General features: G+C 38.0%; 1 protein-coding gene across 8 annotated transcripts in view; it reads left to right on the top strand.

Annotated features, from left to right (window-relative positions):
* PPHLN1 (periphilin 1) overlaps positions 1 to 22,358 on the top strand; it is a gene marked incomplete at both ends in the record, with an annotated part of 130,970 nt that overhangs the window by 61,329 nt on the left and 47,283 nt on the right. For 2 of the 8 annotated variants that reach the window (XM_080706291.1, XM_080706295.1), the window contains 4 exons: positions 8,585 to 8,641; positions 10,950 to 11,029; positions 15,144 to 15,263; positions 20,238 to 20,378. In XM_080706291.1, the coding sequence (XP_080562417.1) occupies positions 8,585 to 8,641; positions 10,950 to 11,029; positions 15,144 to 15,263; positions 20,238 to 20,378 (398 nt within the window). The remainder of the gene's footprint in view (positions 1 to 8,584; positions 8,642 to 10,949; positions 11,030 to 15,143; positions 15,264 to 20,237; positions 20,379 to 22,358) is intronic. The other 6 variants (XM_080706292.1, XM_080706297.1, XM_080706294.1 and 3 more) reach the window with 3 other exon arrangements.

Genomic DNA, 22,358 nt, shown 5'->3' with positions numbered 1-22,358 from the left:
GATTTGCAGCTAGCCTTAGCTATATAGGCCCTCTGCAACTTAGTGATACCCTGTTTCAAACTGAAAAATAAGGCTGTGATTATAGCTTGAAAACAGAATGCCCCTGGGTACTACCCCCAGGACCACTAAGTAAATAAATAAATAAATAAATAAATAAATAAATAATTCAAACTTAGGAAACTAAAAAATAGTATAATGCCATATACATAGATTTTTTTTCCCAACTACTTGAAGTCAGTGTCTGTATAACATTTCTCCTTCAAGTCTTTCAATGTGTAAAAGAGATCTTTGTTAGTCTGAGAGTCATGCACGCCCATATTTTCTGATAGTTCATATGCCAGTCCAGTGTCTTTAAACTTGTACCATTAGATGATACCTTTTTAATGTGGTACTGGGGATCGAACCCAGGGGCATTCTACCTGTAAGCATGACACATGCTTGTAATCCTATTAGCTGAGAGGTTGAAATAGAAGGATCACGGGTTCACGGCCAGCCTCAGCAACTTAGTGAGGCTCTCTGCAACTTGGTGAATTTTAATTTGAAATAGGATCTCATGCCGAGTGTGGTGACACATGCAGCATTTGGGAGGCTACTTAGTGAGGCCCTCCATAACTCAGTGAGACCGTGTTTCAAAATAAAGGATAAAAAGCCTGGGGGTATAGCTTGGAGGTAGAATGCCCCTCCTGGGTTCCATTCCCAGTACTGCAAACAAAACAAAACAAAACAAAACAGGGTCTCACTAAGTTGCTGAGGCTGGCCATAAACCTATGATCCTCCTATCTCAGCCTCTCAAGTATTGGGATTCAGATGTGCACCAATGTGCCTGGTTAGATATAAACAAAGTGCCCCTTAGGCTCTACTTTCTCAAATATAATTGTTTATGAGTAATTAATGTATTTAAAAAATATATGTAGGACTGGCTAGATTTCATCTAATGTAGCTTATTATTCTTGATAAAGATTGTAAAATCTCATTTGGTGATCCTATATATTAGCACCTACTAAGAACACTTTGCTATAATCTGCAAATTAAGCATACCTGATGTTTTCTAGTAATCATTTTGTGAAGTGGCATGAAGTCACAGAAATCTTTTTTTTGGTGTGTGTGTGTGTGTGTGTGTGTGTATGTGTGTGTGTGTGTATGTGTATGTGTGTAAGTGGGGATTTAACCCAGGGGCATTCTCCCTTCAAGCTACACCCCCAGCCTATTTTTTATTTTTACCCTTAGCTGTATTTTATATTTTATTTGAAATCAGGGTCTCACTAAGTTGCAGAGGCACTCACTAAGTAGCTGAGGCTGGTCATGAACCTATAATCCTCCTGTCTCAGCCTCCCAAGTACTGGAATTAGAAGAGTATACCACCATACTTGGCTTCTCACAGAACTCCTAAGAGCATTCTGTTAACCTCAACCTTGGATTAGCAATGTTTTTTGTTCCTCAATTAGTTATAATCCCCCAGATGTACTATTATCTTGGCTCTGTTTTCACTTGAGGCTCTTGTAGAAGACCTTGTCTTCAGTGTGTGTGTGTGTGTGTGTATGTGTGTGTGTGTTTTGGGTTTTGGGGATGGAACCCAGGGAATTTCTACCTCTGAAGGTAGATACCTCATATCTAAATATCTAATAAAATCTAATATCTAATAAAATAGGGCTATACCCTCAGCCCTATTTTATTTTTTTATTTGGAAAATAGGTCTCACTAAGTTGCTGAGAGCCTCACTAAGTAGCTGAGGCTGGCTGTGAACCTACAATCCTCCTATCTCGGCCTCCGAAGTACTGGGATTATAAGCATGTTCCACCATGCCTGGCAGAACATATTTTTAAAAAGAATTAAATATAGATGATTAACAGTCTTCCTTTAAAATACCTGCTAATATCAAGAAAGTAAAAGCCCTAAATCTGAGCTGTAGAAAAACAGACAGGCCAACAAAAACAATAAACTTGAAATCTTCCATAGTAAAGACACTTTAAGAACTCAATCAAAATGTTGAACAGCTTCAATAGAAACATTAGAAATAAAATTTGAGTCTAGTGTACCTGGAAAATAAGAGTTCAATTTTTAATACTTTTTTGGGGGAATTGAATCCAAGGCGTTCTACTTTGAGCTACATCCTAACATTTTTCTCCCCGGTCCTGGGGATTGAACCCAGGAGCATTCTGCCTCCGAGGCACACCCCCAGACCAATTTTTATTTTCTATTTTGAAACAGGATCTCAGTAAGTTGCAGAGTGCCTCACAAAGTAGCTGAGGCTGGCTGTGAACCTCGATCCTCCTTGTCTCAGCCTCCCAAGTACTGAGATTATAAGCGTGTGCCACCAGGCTCAGCTCCATCCCATCCCTTTTTACTTTTTGTTTTGAAACAGGATCTTCCTAGGTTGTTGATAGTCTTGCTAAGTTGCTGAGGCTGGTCTAGAACCTGTGGTCCTCCTGTCTAAACCTCATAAGTACTGGGATTATAGGCATGTGTTGCCCTGCCTAGCTTAAACTTTATTTTAGTGAGAAAAGATACATGTCTTAAGAGTTGTTAGCTGTGAATAAATTTTGATGTAAACATGAATTTTTGAATTGTAACTGAAATTCGAATAGAATTTTAGATTTTAAGTCTGCCTTTAGATCAAAGAATCTTCTGTGTAGGTCTGCAGTGGTAATGGGAATATGGAAATAAGACTTTTTCATCACATCCTATGTACTAGGCAATAGAAAAGGGAAGATAAGGAGGATAAAACCATTTTCTTTGCTGTTATCATAGTGTTTCTCCATTGGAAAGCCCACTGTACTAGTGCTTTTTTATTTATTTTATTCTTTTTGTATTAGGGATTGCTCCCAGGGGCGTTCTATCTCGGAGCTACACCCCCAACCCCCCCCCCCCTTTTTTTAAATTTTGAAACAGGGTCTCACTAAATTGCTAAAGGCTTGCCTATGATTGATCTTCTTGTCTCAGTTTCCCAAGTACTGAGATTATAGGCATGTGTTACCACACTTGGCTCCATTTGTAATAAATAAAAATGTACTGAACCTACATGATTGGCCACACAAGACAGATCTAGGCTCTACCCTCTTGAGTTTATGATCTTGTGAGAAACACAAGCAAACAGGTAATGAAATAGAAATGAGCATTGTAGGTGTTTCTGAAGGAAGAGTGGAAATTGGTGGAAGGATGCCAATGGGGAAGGATTATTCAGATGAGCTATATTGTTTAAAGTCCTTAAAAAACAGTATTTTTCAGAAAACTCTTGGATAATTGATTGATCCATGATGTAAATTAACTATTGAATTTGATTCTACATTCTTAAGTTTAAGAATCTGTTCTTAATAATAAGATAGTTTGGCTGCGAGTTTCCTGGGCAAATTCTAGGAGTATATTTATAGTTTTCCTTGTGTTGGAATGATCAAGGTTATACAGTGAATGCCAGATCTGAAGGCATTTCATAGCATCCTTGTTTTGGGACTCACCACATTCTCTCAGTTGTAGGCATGTATATTGTGTTCAGAAGATAAGAGTGAACTTATATGGTTTTTGCTGATGTATCACTGGAGAGTGCTACTCAGCACTGCACTTCTAAGCATTTCTAGTCAACAGGTCTTTATTTCAACTTGTTACATACCTGACTTTCCAAGGCAAATCTTGGGGGAAGTGGAGATGGTGCAAAGCATTCTCCACCTACCTGCTGATATCTCTTTTCTTCTTATTTTGGGTGTCTTTAATGCAAGAACAGTTTTCTTATGCCCATTTTCTGTTTTGCATCTTGAATAAACGAGTAAATCTCTGGGGAATCATGTTCTTCCTCACCCAAAGCCTCAAATTTCCTTATCTTTGTCCATAATTCAGGAAAACAAATCATTTTTTAGTTTTCTGTGTAGCCACATCTTCATTTTTTCACATTATGATTTCTGTTTCAAAGCTTCAGCTGTTGACGGTGCTACTTGTGCCATGAAGTTTGTTTAAGTTAAAAATTATTATCAGGAGCTGGGTGTGGTGATACACACTTGTAATCTCAGCATTTGGGAGGCTGAGACAGGAGGATTGTGCAGGTCTGAAGCCAGCCTCAGCTACTTAGTGAGGCCCTTTGAAACTCAGTGAGACTCTGTTTCAAAATAAAGAATAAAAAGTAGGGTTGGGGGTATTGCTTGGGGGTAAAATGCCCCTGGGTTCCAGCCCCAATACCGCAAAGAAAAAAAAAAAGTATTATCAGGACATGGTGGTACTGCCTGTAATCCCAATACTAGGGAGGTTGAGACTGGAAGACCATAGATCATAGGTTCAAGGACAGCCTCAACCACATAGTGAGACTCTCAGCAAGATAGCAAGACCCTATTTCAAAACAAAAATTAAAGGTGGGAGTAGTTGGGAGTCTAGCTCAGCAGTAAAATGCCCCTGTGTTGAATCCAGGTTATCACACATAAACACACAAAAAGGATCTCTTTTGTCCTCAGTTGCCAGGCACTGTGCTGGTGATCAGTAGTCTGCAAGCATATCTTCGTTATCTTACTGACGACTTAAGGGTTTCTTCCTTGCACTATCCTTTGTCCTTTATGACTTACTAATGAACAGTTGCACTTGATAGAGTTGAAGGACTGGTGAAGTTTATCCTTGCTTTTAGCAGGAAAACACACCAGGAAGAAAGTATATTTTTGAAAGATCATATTAGATTTGCACTCAGCTATTTTGTTCAGTGGATCAACAAATCTTGTGAAACTTTTAGAACTTCCTGAAAGATTTTTGGAACATTAACCTGCTCTGTAGGTTTTGATTTCACTTTCATGAAGGATCTTTATATTTGGTATATGGAACCAGTAATCAACTTAAAATGGACCTATATTTGATAAATTCTATCATTAGTTGAAAATACATTCAGTGCACCTAACCTTCTGAACTTCATAGTTAGCTACTAGTACACTAAAATTTCGGTTGTTTACTTCTGTGATTGGCATGGATAACTGGTAGCTGTGGCTTCCTGCCCATGCTCAGCATCCAGAGAGAGAGAGAGAGTATTCTACAATAAATCAGTAGCTCCTGAAAAGATAAAAATTCAAAGTTCCGTTTCTATGGAATATCCATCCCTCCCTCCCTCCCTCCCTCCTCTCTTATACTGGGGGTTAAACCCAAAGGCATTCTACTCCAAGCTAGACCTCCAGCCCTGTTTTTTATTCTTTATTCTGAAACGGGGTCTCGCTAAGTTGTAGAGGGCTTTACTAAGAGGCTGGCTGCAAAACTTGTGATTCTCCTGTCTCAGCCTCCCAAATTGGGATTACAAGTGTGTGCCACCATGCCTGGCCCTCCCTTCCTCTCTTTCTTTCCATATTGGGGATTGAACCTAGGGCATTCTACTTCTGAGCTATACCCCCAGCCCCTTTTTTAATTTATTTTGAAACAGGGTCTGGCTAAGTCCTTGAACCTGTGATTCTCTTGTCTCAGCCTCCCAAGTACTGGGATTACTGGTGTGGGCCACTACCTGCCCTTATGTGAATTTTGCTTCCCATATTGGCACATTCAGAATGTTTCTTTTTTCTTTCTTTTTTTGTATGATTTACTTTCTTCACAGCAAAGGCGGTTTCATTTTGAGCCTTTTACCTTGCTCGTAAGCAGAAATTTAGTGCCTGTTACTAAGCCCGTGTGTGAGACAAATTTGTGAGGTAATGGCTAAACAGTGAGTGAAAAGGACAGACTTTAGGGGTAGTTATGTTTATAATTTTGATGGAGCCGGGTATAAAATATATCAGAACAAAATAAAAATTTTGGTTAGAAGGAACACTCACATTTTGGGAGCAATAGCCAATAGGGGGGAAAAAGTTAGGAAGATATATGGGGACTAGCATAGTTATACATAGTCACTGAAGGTTCAAAATGTTCCCATGAACTCCATGGGATTAGGCCCCAACCTGTGGCTCTGCCTGCCATAAAGCTCTAAGTGACTGGTCAAAGCAAACACAGTGTATTGGTAAACTGAATCTTTAAGGTTAAAAACAACCTCATTTGTTGCATCTGCTGATGTTGGTAGAGGGAATACTCTCTTAGTGGCTGATTTCAAGCTACCGATTTATAGTAACTAATTGAACACACAGTTAAGAGGAGGTGGATGCAGTTTACTCTACCAGCTACTATGTGTTGGACTGAGCCTCCAGTACATTTCTATAAAATATCTTCCTACCTCTCTCCCCCCATCTTTATATTCATTCATTCAGTGGTACTGGGGATTGAATCCAGAGGTATTCTACCTCCAAGCTACACCCCAGTCCTATTATTATTTTGAAACAGGATCTTATTAGGTTGCTGAGAGTTTCACTTCTTGCCGAGGCTGGTCTTGAACCTGTGATCCTCCTGCCTCAACCTCCCAAGTACTGGGATTACAGGTATGTACCACCCTGCCTGGAAAAATATCACTACTTTTAGATTTTGAGTTGAAAAATAATTCAAAACAGCTTACTAAAATAAACACCTAGTTAATAAGAACGCATTAAATTAAAGGATGAGGATGCCGGGCATGGTGGTGTACGATTGTAATCCCAGCATTTGGGAGACTGAGACCTGAGGATCACGGTTCGCGGACAGCCTCAGCTACTTAGGTCTTCTGTAACTCAGTGAGACCCGGTTTTAAAATAAATAATAAAAAATAGGGCAGGGAGTGTAGCTCGGAGGTAGAATGCCTCTGGGTTAGGAATTTTACGTGAAAGGGAAATAAAGATAAAAGAAATAAATTAGTAGCACATGAAATAAATGCCTGTCATAATGGTCTGCAACAGTTGTTGTAGGTGATCTAAGTGTTTGGTGAAAGCAAACAAAAGGAAAAGTAATAGTGTACTTCACATTAAAAATCAAACCAGAGCCGGGTGTGGTGTTACACACTTGTAATCCCAGTACTTGGGAGGCTGAGACAGGAGGATCTGGGCTCATGGCCAGCCTCAGCTACATAGTAAGGCCTTCTGCCACTTAGACCCTGTTTCAAAATAAAGAATAAAAAATTGGGCTGGGGATGTAGCTTGGAGGTAGAATGCTCCTGGGTTCAGTGCCCAGTACCACACAACTCAAAAAACCAAACCAGCTGCTCAGGATGAACAAAAGCTTTCCTGATGACCAGTGAGTAGTGAGAAATGTCACTCAGGATACAGCATCCTGAGTGACATTGTTACAAAACAGGATGCCAATATTTACATATTTCTTGAAACATATTTCAAGGTAAGTTGCTAACAATGCCAAACAATTCAGAAAAAGGAGGTTTTGTTGGTGTGTGCGCGCGCATATGTGTGTGTTCAGGAAAAAAGGTAAAATTGGCAATTGGAAATTTGTGATAGGGTGACTTAAGATAAATGTTAAAGAATTTGCCCTTATTAAAGAAATACGTGGGAACTCTGGCCAGTATATTTAGACTCTAGAATGCTGATTCCATCTATAGCATTAAAAGTTTGCAGGTAAGGAAGAGAAGAAAACATTTCAAAATTCTAAGTATGGGATAATTAGGGATTCAACAAAATAGTAGGTATGAATTTGATTATTAAGGAAATTCTATATATAAGAGAGCATAAAGAGAATCAGCAAGATCTAGGCTGAAATGACAAGATAATTGGCTATTTATTGAGAGCAAGTCAAAATGACTAAAAACTTTTCCAGTATTGTTCATGATTTCTAGAAATGATTCATCTTTCACTCTTGATGTGTGTGTGTGTGTGTGTGTGTGTGTGTGTGTGTGTGTGTGTTTCTTCACATTCTTTAAACTTCAGCTTTATGGACGTGACTTGAGTACATACTTGCAGTGATGAACAATAGTGCTCCTTATCTTACTTCTGTCCTTTCCCATACTATCCTTGACTGGTCTCATCTGAACACTTCTAGTTAGCTTCTGGCTTTTGTAAGGAAATTAAAATTTTTTCCTTCCACCCTCTGATGGTTTAATAATCGAGACTCTGAAATAAACTGAGAGCAGATCAACAGGAGAAAAGGCATAAAATTTATTACATGCATACACACAGGTGTCTCACAAATATAAGATGCAAAGAAGGGCCAGATGATCGAAATTTATATAGCATTAGGATAGAACATTGGCACTTCTTGTGGGGAGGTGTCAACAAACTGGGGACAAAGGGAGGAACACACTGGGAATGAAAAAAGTTTTGATGCCGTTAGATAAAGTCAAGAAATCTCTGAATTGCTCTCACATGTATAGGTGATAGCCTGTGAGTCTCTGGTTCTAGATCCATTTTCAGGCAGATTTAAGGGGGCCTCAGAAAAAGCCTCTTTGCATCCACTGTTTATGAATGTAGATAGATACACATTTCTTTTTACAAAAAGTCAGTTTTCAGAGCTGTTCGGTGTCATTTTGTTTCTTTAAATAGTCCTCTTAGTATGCTAGACGTGCACTTTGGATGTCTTGTTTGGTCATCCACACAGATTTTCTCCTGTTCTATTCTGATTCATCTTCAGAGGTGTTTGCTCAGGTAGCCCAGCTTGAAGGCAGGGTAGGAAAGAGTTAAGGCTCACCAGGATATGCTCAGAAGTTTACATTCTCATCGCTTCTCCTTCTGGGTTCTATTCTTGCTCCTCTGGGCACAGAGGTGCTGGTGTTAATTCCTCCCTGCCCACCTTTCCCTAGAACCTGTGCGTGTTGGTGTCTCCTACAAACGGCAGAATGAAGGAAATCCAGAAAGAGGTGAGTTTTGAGCTAGATTCTGATTTGGGATTTTGAAGGGTGGGAGACTTGAATTGACAGAGACTGTGGAAATGGGAAAAGTATGTAACTGCTCCACTGGTCTGTTATCACTAGAGTCGGGGAGCAGTATAGCAGTAGACCTAGGTAGCAAGACTTTGGAGGACACATGGTCTTGTCTTCTGAGGTATCTATTCCTGGTCAGGAATAGCTATCCATGTGAAGCTGAGATCTATAGGACAGATAGGACATTGGCAGGTTGGATCAAAGTATTTCTGTTTACCTTTTCTCTGCTCTTTGTGCTGCCATCTTTATCATCTTTTTCTTTGTCCTTTGCTTCTTGCCTGTCCCTCCCATTCATGTAAAAGATGTGAAGGAATATATGTGAAAATATGGTAACCGACCTGCCCTACCCTTTAGTGTTCCTTTGCTTCTGCATACTGAGATTGGTTGATATCTACTTAGCTGTTGAACATCTAAAATCAGGAAAGTTTCTAAGACTATACTTAGGGACCATACCTGGCATAGATGTGATACTGATATCCTCTTTGTAAAGGAGATGCTAAGGAAGAGAGTGATAACTGTCCCCCAACCCAGCGTCTAATTGATGCACGTTAGAATTAAGCTTGCAGTTATACCTTTATTATCATAATCTGTTGTGCTGATTGGTCTCCAACTTCATCTTCTTTTAAGGGATTGCTTATCTGAGCAATGGGAGGACATTGCATCCTAAGGGTAGAAAAATAATTTTTTTTACCTAATTTTAAATGCCTACTATTGTCTTTAAGGCCTTGAGCTAAGTAGGCCATTGGTATTTTAAAATGAATAGCTATGATACTGTTCCTTTAGGAGCTTTTGGTGTAATGAAATAGACTGGCATTATCATAATTCAATGTAGAACTTACCGTAGGCAATAAGTATACTATAAGGAATGACTGAAGGATCATGTATTTGGCTACTTGAGGATCTTTTGATAGTTTTTACCATGTTTGATTTTTAAGGATTATAGGAGCTTTTAACCTAAGATTATAGGTTGTATCTTTTTATAAACTGTTGGTGCTTCAAAATTTTAATACTCAGCCTAGAGCAGGAATTCTCAGCATTTGAGGCTCAATGATTCTTTGTTATGGTGGGACCCTCCCCATAACAGAATGATTATAGGAACATCCCTAACCTCTAATTAGCATGCGCTAGTGGCACTCTCACTGTGACATTCAAAAATATCTTCACATATTGCCCAGTGTCTGCGAATGGGAGGCACTAAATTGTTCATGATGAGAACCTCTGGTCTAGAGACATTGGAAAGAGGTGTTATTCGTCACTGTCCAGGGTGGTGGGAAGCCTTTGCATTTCTAGGCTCTTGCTTAACTGTGTTGGCTCTTGCAAGGAAGAACTTAAAGAAGACATGAGGCGTTTGCCTCGGGTTCATGGTGGTTTTGTCTGCTTTTGCTTTTGACTGCTTTCTTGGCTTTAACCCACTGTGCAGTTTGGATCAGCTTCTGTGTGATTTCAGGCTTGGTGCCATTTTCTTTTTTTTCCCCATGTCACTAATTTTTTTAAGTCATCAATTTAGAATAATTTAATGAGATGTGTTCTAGTAACAGTTCATTGTTACTAATTTTTAGGATTGTAAAACTTACCTTTTTTGGTGGTTCTTGAACCTGCTAAAGTAATATCATTTAAATGTATTTTCTGGCCTAAGTTTCTGTAAAAAATATTATACTTACTGCACTATGTGACTTTAAAATAACTAAATGTAAAGGTTAGTGACTTTATCTCATGGAGGTTTATATTATATCGCTTAACAGATATTTAGGAATTTATTCATGCCGGGTCCTGGATTAGTGCTTGGAATTACGCGCTTTTATTTAAAAAAAAATTTAGAAATAGCTGTAGAATTTCTTATGTACAGTTCCCTGTGAGCTACCCCTTAATTAGTTGGTTTTATTAGTATTTTCACAATATTTATAGTAGCTACCAGCATATTTATATTGTGTATTAAGAACTAGCACTTTGGACCACAGTGGAGGAAACATTCAAGATTTAAGAATTGTTTCCCCGTTTTCAAGAACTTGAGTGTGGTTCCATGTCTGAGAACTAACATCGGTGTGGCCTAGACTGTCATGTATAAAATGATTTCATTCTGCGTTACTTTAAAATTTTTGATGTTGCAGCCTGAGGTGGTTTTAGATAGCATAGTTAATAATGTAGCATTTCAGTAAAATAAGTATGTGATCCCTCATTAATTTAGTTACAATAATCACTTGAGAACAAACAAACTAAAACATTTCATCTTTTATTTTTTATATAGGTAAAGAGAGACCTGTCCAGTCTTTGAAAACGTCAAGAGATACTTCACCTTCAAGTTCTTCAACAGTTCCTTCATCAAAGGTGTGTTATTTTTCTAAAATCAGTTTAAAAAAGAACAACAAACTTGATGAGATATACTAGCTGGCCCAGATGCTCTTATTGTACCTGTGAGGCTGATTTACTACATTAAAAAAAATTGTATTTAAAAACTTGAAACCACATGTGTGTAATCTCAGTAGTTGAGGGGCTGAGACAGGAGGATTGCAGTTTTGAGGCTAGCCTTGGCATCTTAGCAAGACTCTTTTTGGTACTGGGATGGAACCCAAGGGCATTCTACTTCCGAGCTACACCCCCAGCCCTATTTTTTATTCTTTATTTTGAAACAGGGTCTCAGTGAGTTGCAGAGGGCCTCACTAAGTAGCTGAGGGTATCCACAAACCACAATCCTCCTGTCTCAGCCTCCAAAATGCTGTGAATTACATACAAGTGTACACCACTACTTCTGGCTCATAGACCCTTTTTTCAAAATAAAAAAATAAAATAGGACTGGGTGGTGGCTCAGAGGTAGAACACTCCTGGGTACAACGACCAGCACCAGTTTAAAAAATAAATAAATGAATAAATAAAACCAAATTTGAAAATAGCTACCAGAGTGAATGATCAGTTTTCTCATCGAATTTTTTCCAGAGGTTATACTGAAATTGGTACTTGCTGAAATGGGTACTTGTGCAGTTCTTGCTCATCTTTATTGTAATCAGGTGGAACAGATATTCAGATGAAGTATATTTATAGTTTTGGGTTTTATTTCAGTTGTCGGGGGTATAGCTAGAGCCTAACATTTATTTGTGACTATTAGATCCTGGGTACTATTAAGCATTTTTTCTTTTATTAATTATACAAACACAGTATGATATTGAAGCCTCAGAAATTAGGTAATTTTCTCAGAGGGAAAGCTACCATTTTCTATACCATCCTTTTCATTCCTAAATTCCCAGCATCTCAAACCATGTTGCAAAGACAGACCCCATGTTTTCAATCCTCAAAGTTTTAATTTGAGAAATTGCTGGTCTCTCACACCCTTCTCTTGCTTTACCTGTTGTTACTTATATTCTTTTCTTCACTTTTTTTTGTTTTTCTGATTTGTTTGACCTTTCAGCAAGAGTAGGTATCACCTGGCAGTCAATTCTGAATATTGAGGGGACAGCTGCTTCTCAGCCTCAGAGGGGAAAAAGTTTCTTTGTGACAACTTATTTATCTCTTTGAAACTTTCTCAAAAATCTGAGGGCTTTAGAGTTTTGGGTTACTTTTTGTTTTGTGGTTCTGTAATGATCCCAGGACCTTGCACATACTAGGCAAGTGGACTTTCACTAAGTTACATTCCCAACTCTAAAATGCCACATTTTATGTTTTATATTTTATATTTTATATTTTATTTAAGTTGTAGAGTGCCTCATAAAGTTGCTGAGGCTGTCTGCAAAACTGTGGTCGTCCTGCCCCAGCCTCCCAAGTACTGGGATTACAGGTGTGCTCCACTGCATTTGGCTAAATGAATGCCAAGTTTTACATTGCAAACATTGATCAGATTTTTTGGTTCTGTCTTAGCCAGATCGAGGATGCTTAACACACTTGAAAGACTGACTTATTCTTTTTGTCAGTTAATAAAGAATAGATATACCTGCCTAGTCAAGACGCTTTGAACATTTAAATAATTACATATGACATTATCAGTTTCCCCTGAAGACCTTTCTAAAATTAAGTTATAATATAGGACTTTGTGTCAGGCGTGGTGGCACACACTTGATTACATTTGGGAGGCTGAGACAGGAGGATTGCAGGTTCGTGAACTCAGCTACTTAGGCCCTTTGCAATTTAGTGAGACCCTGTTTCAAAAAATACACACACACACACACACACACACACACACACACACACACACACACGGCAAGGGCGTAGCTCAGGGGTAGAATGAATGCCCCTGTGTTGTTCTATACCCAGTAACAAAAAATAAAATTTTATACACACACACACACACACACACACACACACACACACACACAACTTTGTGCTATACATTAAAATGAGAAGCAACCATAATGAATTTTAGACTTTTTTTTTTTTTTTTTTTTTTGGTGGTACTAGGGGTGGAACCCAGGGGCTTTCTACCTCCGGGCTATACTGCCAGACCTATTTTATATTTTATTTGGAAACAGGGTCTCCACTAAGTTGCTGAGAGCCTCACTAAGCAGTTGAGGCTGGCTTCGAACTTGCATGATTCTCCTTTCTCAGCCTCCCAAGTGCAGGGATTACAAGCCTGCGCCACCACGCCCGGCGAATTTTAGACATTTTTAATCATTGTTTCATGTAGATGGTTGCGATTCTTTATACATACTATACTGTTTTAAAATGGAATCAGAATATCCAAGTTTTAGATCTATGGTTGTGTTTAGGGAAAGAGTAGCCCGCACTTGATCCTTTTCCCAGGACAATGTACTACTTGTGAAGAACTTTATTTCATAGATCTTCTGATTTGGTAGAGGATCTTTTCTTGTACACATGACTACTCTTACATAAGAATTAGGAATACTTTCTCCTCCCTGCTCCTGCCCTGGTACTGAGGATTGAACCAAGAGGCATTCTACCTCCAAGCTACACTTGCAGCTCTATTCTGTTCTTTATTTTGAAGCAGGGTCTCACTAAGTTGCAGAGGGCCTCACAAGTTGCTGAGATTAGCTGCGAACCTGTGATCATCCTGTCTCAGCCTCCCAAGTACTGGGATTACAAGCATGTGCCACCATGCCTGGTTTATAAGGATACTTTTCATAGTTTATTTTCTGCTGTTAGAAGTTATTTTCATGATAGTTTTTCAAATGTCCACACTTAATAATGTATAATTAGAATGATTAAGTTATAGGGTTTTACTTCATTGTTTGCTTAATAAAATCATATAAACATTTGTTTTTCTTGTTTATAAAAAGCCCCCTCCCCAAATTAAGTACACATTTTTGGGGGTTTTTATTTTTGTTTTTTACTGGAGATCGAATCCAGGGGCATTCTACCTCTGAGCTACACTCCCAGCCCTATTTTTAATATTTATTTTGAAACAGAGTCTCTCTAAGTTGATGAGAGCCTCACTATTTGCTTGTCCTCAAACCTGTGATCCTCTCTTCTCAGCCTCCCAAGTACTGGGATTAAAGACATGCACCACCAGGCCTGGCTTAAGTATAATTTTTTTTTAAATACTTTTTTATTTGGAAACAGGGTCTTTTAAGCCAGTGCGGCCGACTTTGAACCTGCGTGATCCTCCTGTCTCCGCCTCCCAAGCGTGGGAATTACAAGCGTGCACCACCACGTCCGGCTCAGTATAAATGAACTGACAGCAGGCAGTTTTACAGAAAACAGACCAAAAATTTATTAAGTCTAGAGGTATAGGAGCAACACATGAAGTCTGAGATCAGGGAAGGGTTAGGGGGTTAAAGTTTGTATGATATATTGAGGTACACAGAGGAGGAGAGGCGTAGAGGAGTGGTGACAGTCACAGAAATTCAAGAGAGGAACTGTGTGAGATAGAAAGCTACCTTATTATGTTGGTTGAGTTTTCCAGGTTGCAGCCCTCTGAAGACTACCTGTTATGATCTGCCTCTGGCCAGGTGTCAGGACCTCATTTGTCGCTTCCTGTGAAAAATCTGTCCTTGGCAGATATAGTATGTCAAAGAGAAAACCTGTTTATACTCTGCTTTCTTCACTCATGTAGATAGTTATAAGTTTCTTTTTATTAAAAGGATGGCTTTCAGAGCCATTCTTGCATCTCTACAAATGCTGGGATTATAAGTGTGCACCACCACGCCCTGCTATGTTGAGCTTTTTTTGGGGGGGGGTGTTACTGGGGTTCCTGGAAACCCTTCTACCTCCAGGTTACACTCCCAGACCTATCTTATACTTTTTTAAATTTGGAAACAGGGTCTCTTAAGCCAGCACGGTCCTCCTGTCTCCACCTTCCAAGCGTGGGGATTACAAGCATGCGCCACCACGCCCGGTGTGTTGAGTATTTTTTAAGGAGCAAAAAGAGTGTACTTGTTTTCCATATAAATTTGAGGGTTTATATTTTTTTAAGTGTAAGTAGGGTGTGCTTTTATATGTATTTGAGGTTTAAAAGCTCTTGAGAATTATAACAGAAATGTTCCTTTGTTTTTATTAGGCATTAGACAAACCCAGTAGGCTAACTGAAAAGGAACTTGCTGAGGCTGCAAGCAAGTGGGCTGCTGAAAAGCTGGAGAAGTCAGATGAAAGTAATTTGCCTGAAATTTCTGAGTTTGAGGTATGGTATAATTTTTCCTTTATATTTCACATCTGAAAGTTCTGTCTGGAGTTTAAGTTATGGAATATGGTGTATAAGACAATTGCATTATTTATATTCTTCTTGTGTTGGATTTTACTTTTAAAAGTATCTCAAATCATGCTAATGAATTCAGAACAAAATAATGAATTCAGTCATATATAATGAATTCAGAACAAAAATCTAATTCAACTTGGATTGTGAGCTGTATTTATATTGCACTTCATGTTTTATACACATGATTTAATAAATATACCAAGAATGAAATTAAGAATTGTTTAGTTTACTTGACTTTTGGTGAGTTTTGATTACCAGGAAAGAACATTCCTGGGCCTGTAGAAAACTGTCTGTGGAAATGTTCATATTAGAATATTTGAAAATGAAGTGAAAATTTTCTGTATAACTTGTAACTTCTCTAGAAGACATTTTATGGGTTAAATTAAGTTTTTATATTCACAATTGTATACTAAAATTATGACATAGTAGAGAATATGAAAATCTCTATACTGTGACAAATTATTTGTATTTGGAGAATTCTAGCATTTTGATGTAGTTTGGGATAACCTTTATGGAAAGTTTTTTGATAAAAGGATTAACCTTTGTAGTTTATATAATAAATTTACCTACATTACATTTTCATGTATTATGAAAAGATTCTTTCTAAAGTAACTAACTATACTGATCATAAACTGTACAAACCTTATTAGAACTTATGCAAATAGTGCCTTTTTTTAAACTGCTGATCTGTCATTTGGGTAGCAGTTGTTCTTAAATAGGTCAAGGTTTCCTAGTTATTGTAGTATTTATAGATATTTTTGCATATCCTTGTAAATGTATTAAAAGCATGAAGTTGTCCTTTTTTAAGCATTTTCCTAGAATTACTTAAAAGCATGAACAATGCAGTAATAACAATAGATATGTGTGCTTCAGAATTGTTATTTTGGAGTACGACTAATTTTTTGTTTGCTTAATACTTTATTTTGTCAATATATATATATATGTAGGTCTTATTAACATAAACAAGGGTTTTTTATATGTATGTGTGTGTGAATATATGCAGGATTCAGTGGAATCAATAGTATTTAATACAGTAAGACTCAAGACTTTAATTCTACTTACTATGTATTCTAAAAATTTATGTCATTTATATTTCATTAGTCTTATTAGAATTTTTTTTTATCTCATCTAGGGGTGTGTGTGTATCAAGTTTTTTTTGCCATGTTTCTTCTCTGGTGCCTCGAAAAATATATCTCAAAGTAATTGAACTAAAATTTCTTTCTTTCCTTCTTTCTTTCTTTCTTTCTTTCTTTCTTTCTTTCTTTCTTTCTTTCTTTCTTTTTCTTTCTTTTTTTTGTTGTGCTAAGGAATGGAACCCAGTGCATCCTGAGTCCTGAGTGCTAGGCAGGCACTTTATATATCCCCAGCCCTAAATTTAAATTCTTTTTTTTTTTTTTTGTGGGTTTGGGGGTGGAATCCAGGAGTATTTGAACTCCGAACTACACCCTCTGCCCTATTATTTTGAGACAGGGTCTCACTGAGTTGAGAAGGGCCTAAGTAGCTGAGGCTGTGCGCAAACTGAGATCCTCCTGTCTCAGCCTCCGAAATGCTGGGATTACAAACATGTGTGCCACCACACCAGGCCTAAATTTAAATTCTAATGAGCTCTTTGATGTCAGATTATCTTCTGCTGTTTGTTGTACGTTTTTGTTTGTTTGGTGTTTCTGGGGATTGAACTGAGGAACATCTACCACTGAGCAACATTTCAGGCCTTTTTAAAAATTTTTGAGACACGTCTTGCTTCAAGTTGCTGAGGCTAGCCTTGAATTTGCAGTCTTGCTTCTTTAGTTTCCTAAATAGCTGGGATTATAAGTGTGGGCCACCCTATGATGCCACTTTTTTTCTTTACTTAGTTTTTGTTTAACAAAAACTTGTATCAGCTCTTATGTACTGTGTGTGTGTGTGTGTGTGCGCGCGCGCGTGCTATAACTTTGTCAATGTTGTGTTGCTGTGCCAGAATACCTAAGACTAGTACAATTTGCAAAGAACAGACATTTTTTTTCTACATTACACGAGACTAGGAAGTGCAAGATCAAGGTGTTAGGAGGCTTACGAGTGCCTGTTCTTGGCTTCTGACATGATGCCTTGAATGTTGCCTCTATAGGAGGGGAAGAAGGCTGTTCCTCACATAGTGTAAGAGCAAAAAGGGGTGAGTTCATTCCTGAAAGCCTCCTAATCCCCTCCTAAGTTCTCACCTCTCAATACAGATAACAGTGACAATTAAATTTCAGTGTGAGCTATGGGGAGGAGCTATGGGGAGGACAAACATTCAAAGCATAGCAGGCTAGAATTATGATGAAACCTGAAATTCCTATTTTAGGTGTGTTGTATGTAAGCTTCAGTGATTTTTGTTTCTTTTTTTTTTCATTGACCTAATTAAACAGAATCTAGTCATAGAAGTAATTTTGATTTTGGGATAGAAAGAATATGGACGTTATAAATAATCTAACTTTCTTAAACTAACTGGTGTCTATCAGCAGGAACAGTTGCATCTTTGTCATTGTGCGCTTCCATATCCTATAGTCGAGCTTCACTTATATTCTGTGTGTCATCACCATTTCTTTTAGGCCACAAGGTTTCTTCCCAAGCAACACTATGTATAAGAGATAAGAAAGCTGAGCATGGTGTCACACACTTGTAATCCCAGCATTTGGGAGGCTGAAACAGAAGGAATAGGGTTTGCGGCCAGCCTCAGCTACTTAGGCCCTTTGCAACTCAGTGAGACCCTGTTTCAAAATAAAGAATAAAAAATAGGGCTGGGGGTATAGCTTGGAGGTAAAATACCCCTGGATTCTATCCCCAGTACCCAGTACCACACACAAAAAAAAAAAAAAAGAAAAGAAAAAAGAAAAGAAAAGAAAAAAAGAGAGAGAAAATTTGGGAGTTTGCTGGTTTACACAAAATTAAAATGAGTAATGACCTGATACAGAAACTTAAATCCATATTGGTACTAACTCCTTCATTGTCTTTCTCCCTTCCATCCTGGGAGTTGAACCCAGGACCATTCTATCTCTGAGCCATCTTCTTAGCCCATTTATTTATTTATTTATTTATTTATTTATTTATTTATTTATTTTTATTTGGTGGTACTGGGGGTGGAACCCAGGGGCCTTCTACCTCTGGGGTACACTCCCAGACCTCTTTTTTTGTAGTTTTTATTTGGAAACAGGGTCTCTTATGCCAGTGGAGACTGGCTTCGAACCTGTGCAATCCTCTTGTTTCAGCCCCCCAAGTGCGGGGATTCCAAACGTGCGCCACCACGCCGGGCTTCAGCCCTTTTATTTTGAAACTTAGTCTCACTAAGTTGCTGAGGCTGGCCTTAACTTCACTCTCCTGTTTTAGCCTCCCAAGTACTGGGATTACAGGCATGTGCCACCATGCCTGGCTAGAATTTGTTTCTTCTTTTCTTTTATCTATCCATCCATCTATCCTTCCTTCCCTCCCTTATTCCCTTCTTCCTTCCTTCCTTTCTTCCTCCCTCCCTCCCTCTCTTTTCTTTTCTTTCCTTTTCTTTTTTTTTTTCTTACTGGGGATTGAACTCAGAGGCATTCTACCTCTGAGCATGCTCTTAGCCCTATTTTTAATTTTTACTTTGAAACAGTATCTCACTAGGGTGTTGAGAATCTTACTGTTTGCCAAGGCTGTCCTCAAACTTGCAATGCTCCTAAGTACAAGTGTATACTACCATGCCCAGCTTTAGAATTTGTTTCTTAACCTCTTAAAGTACATAACTCAGGTTTGGTAAAACTTTTTTTTTTCCTGTTTTTTGTTGTTGTTGTTGTTGTTGTTTTTTAGTAGATAGTACTTGTTTGTGTGTTCCATACTATGCCTTAAGTAATTCTATGTAGTTTCTATTGAGAAAACTACTTTTCTACTCAGGAGACTGAGCCAAGAGGATTGCAAGTTCCTGGCTAGTTGTTAGCAACTTAGCAACACCCTGTCTTTAAATAAAATAAAGGCCTGGGAATTTAACTCATTGGTAGAGTGCCCCTGGGTTCAATCCCTAGTGGTAGCCTGGGAGGGAGGATAACTGAGTATGGGATTCTTATCTTTTGTTTTCCCCTTAGAGATAGTATTTTTCTCCTTAGAGATAGCGCACGCACACACACACACACACACACACACACACACACACACACACAAATGTGTACATTCTCATACTTGGAATTAAACCCAGGTGTTCTACTACTGAGTTATGCTCACATCTTTTCTTTTCCTTTTCTTTTTCTTTATTTTTTGAAATAGACTCTCATGCTCTGCACTGGCCTCAAACCTGCAATCCTCCTCTCTGAGTCTCCCAAGTACTGAGATTATAGACACGCACAACCACACCCTGCTCCTTCTGCATTTTGGGCACAGCTGATAGTATATTGATAGGGAATGATCTTCAGACTGTGGGATTATTTATCAGCATTGAACTGTTGCTCAAGAACAGAAGTAAACATTACTGTGTGGTAGAGTTGCTTTCATTTATGACAACAATAAGCCCTCGATCACAAGGTATAGTCCTTTCCTATGTCCCTTATGTGTGTACATTCTTCTTGCTTCCTGTCGAAGATTTTCTCCCTCAGGGTTTCATAAATAGATCATTTAAGAAATATTCATGGGACAAAACCTGTCTGTATCTTCTTAATGTTGCTTGAGATTATTTTGGAACAGAATTAGCCTGGAGGCTTTGTCTTACCTAAAATTAAGAAATAGCAGTCATTTCCTTCTTAATCTTTTTCACATGTGTTCACTATGCATAATTAAATTGAAAGTCTTCTTTCATTAAAATGGGTTAAATTTAGCACTTTCTCTTAATATAGCCTACCACATAGTTCCTTTACATGGCTATCTGTGATGCTCTGTATCTTTTAAGGAAATGTATCTTTTAAGATTAATAATTCTTTTTTAAAGGCAGGATCTTCAGTACCATTATTCATCGACCAGCAGGAAGACCCTGAGTCAAATGCAACAGATGGCACAGAATTATTTGAAGACAGTCAGCTAACCAGTCGCTCTAAAGCAATAGCATCAAAAACCAAAGAGATTGAACAGGTGAGATGCTCTCTTAAGGTATATACTCTTTGGTTCATATCACTTTGCACATGTAAATACTTACTGAATAAATATACTTTGTTTTTTTCTGCTTGTGACTGAAATTCCATTAAATTTTTTAAAATAGTTTTGAGTTGATTTCACAATTATTTTGACCAGTATGGTTCCCCAGCTTTGTTTGTTTTTAAATAAAGAACAACCTTTTGTGTGTGTGTGCATGTATGCATGCGTGTGCGTTACTGGGGATTGAGCCCAGGAACATTCTATCTCTTGAGTTACACCCTCAACATTATTTTTTTTTAATTTTGAACGGGGTCTCATTAAATTAGAGAGGGCCTACATAGCTGAGGCTGGCCACAAACCTGCGATCATCCTGTTTCAGCCTCCCAAGTACTGGGATTACAGATGTAGAACACCACGCCTAACTTTTTTATTTTTTATTTTTTTCTGCAGTACTGGGGATGGAGACCAGGGGCATTCTACCTCCAAGCTACACCCCCAGCCCTATTTTTTTATTTATTATTTTGAAACAGGATCTCATTGAGTTGCAAAGGGCCTCACTAAGTAGCTGAGGCTGGCTATGAACCTGGATCCTCCCGTCTTAACTTCCAAATGCTGTGATTACAAGCGTGTATTCTTTATTTTGAAACAGAGTCTCACTAAGTAGCTGAGGCTGACTGAACTTGTGATCCTCTAGTCTCAGCCTCCCAAAGCACTGAGATTACAGGATTGTGTCACCATGCCAGGCTTTTGTTTTCTTTTTTAAGAGAGCATTAAGTCTGGTTACTATAAAACAAATTAAAAACTGTTAATAGGAATGGAAAGGAAAAATGTTAAATATATCAAAATATTTTAAAATGTTATTTTTAAATATTGAGATTACAGATATTTATTTTTTATATTTTTAAGCATCTTTCAAAAATTGAAGAATAAGGACTAAATTGAATGTGATGTTATTCTGGAAAATTTGTCTTGGGTTTTTTTTGTGTTTGTTTATTGTGGTACTAGGGAATGAACCCAGGGGCTTTCTACCTCCAAAATACACTCCCAACCCTTCTTATTTTTAATTCTGGTCTCGATCAGTTTCTAAGAGTCTTAATTTATTACTGAGGCTGGTCTCAAACCTGCAATCATTCTGTCTTAGCCTCCCAAGTACTGGGATTATAGGTGTATACCACTACACTCAGCAAGACTTTTTCTAATAATGAATAATTGTCTGCCTCATATAGGGTGTTATTTTATGAGTGTTAAATGAAGTAAATAAAATGTGAAAAGGCTTTACAAAATGTAATATATTTTGTAGAGTTATTCCTTTTTAATGTTACTCTCTAGTACTCTGATTAAATGTCATTAAATTATGTAATTTAAGGATTGAAATTAGGAAAATTAAGCCTTTAAAAAATTTTTTTTATTGGTGCATTATATTCATACATCATATTGGGGTAAAAAAAACTTGTGTGTACATACATATACATATCACTGATTTAACCCCTACCCAATTCCCACCCCTCCATCCCCAATTCCATCCCGCCTTCCCTTGCTTGGCTTGGTGGTTGACTTTGATATGTTTAAGTACATTGTGTGTTTTAGAGATTTTCCTCTTCCCCACCTCCTTTCTCCTCCTTTAGGTTCTCTTGTTTGCTCCTCTATAGGATTTCCTTTTTCATCTGGAATTCCTCCTATGACCCATTTCTCCCTAGCTTTCATATATTAGGGAAAGCATCTTATTTATTATTTTTTGTGACTGACTAATCGTACTTAGCATAATATCCTCCAGTTCCATCCATTTCCTTGAAAATGATGTAATTGAGTTTTTTTAATGGCTGAGTAAAATTCCATTGTGTACATATGATCCATTCTTCATTCAGAAGTGTGGTGTTCAGTCTCCACATGTTTATGTTGTTTCTCTGGGTCTTCTTATACTTGATTTCTAGTTTCATTCCATTATGGTCTGAAATGACACAGGGAAGTATGTAACAT

This window comes from Muscardinus avellanarius (genome assembly GCF_963383645.1).
Source record: "Muscardinus avellanarius genome assembly, chromosome: 11".
Lineage (NCBI taxonomy): Eukaryota > Metazoa > Chordata > Mammalia > Rodentia > Gliridae > Muscardinus > Muscardinus avellanarius.
This window is presented reverse-complemented; position numbering and strand designations above follow the sequence as displayed.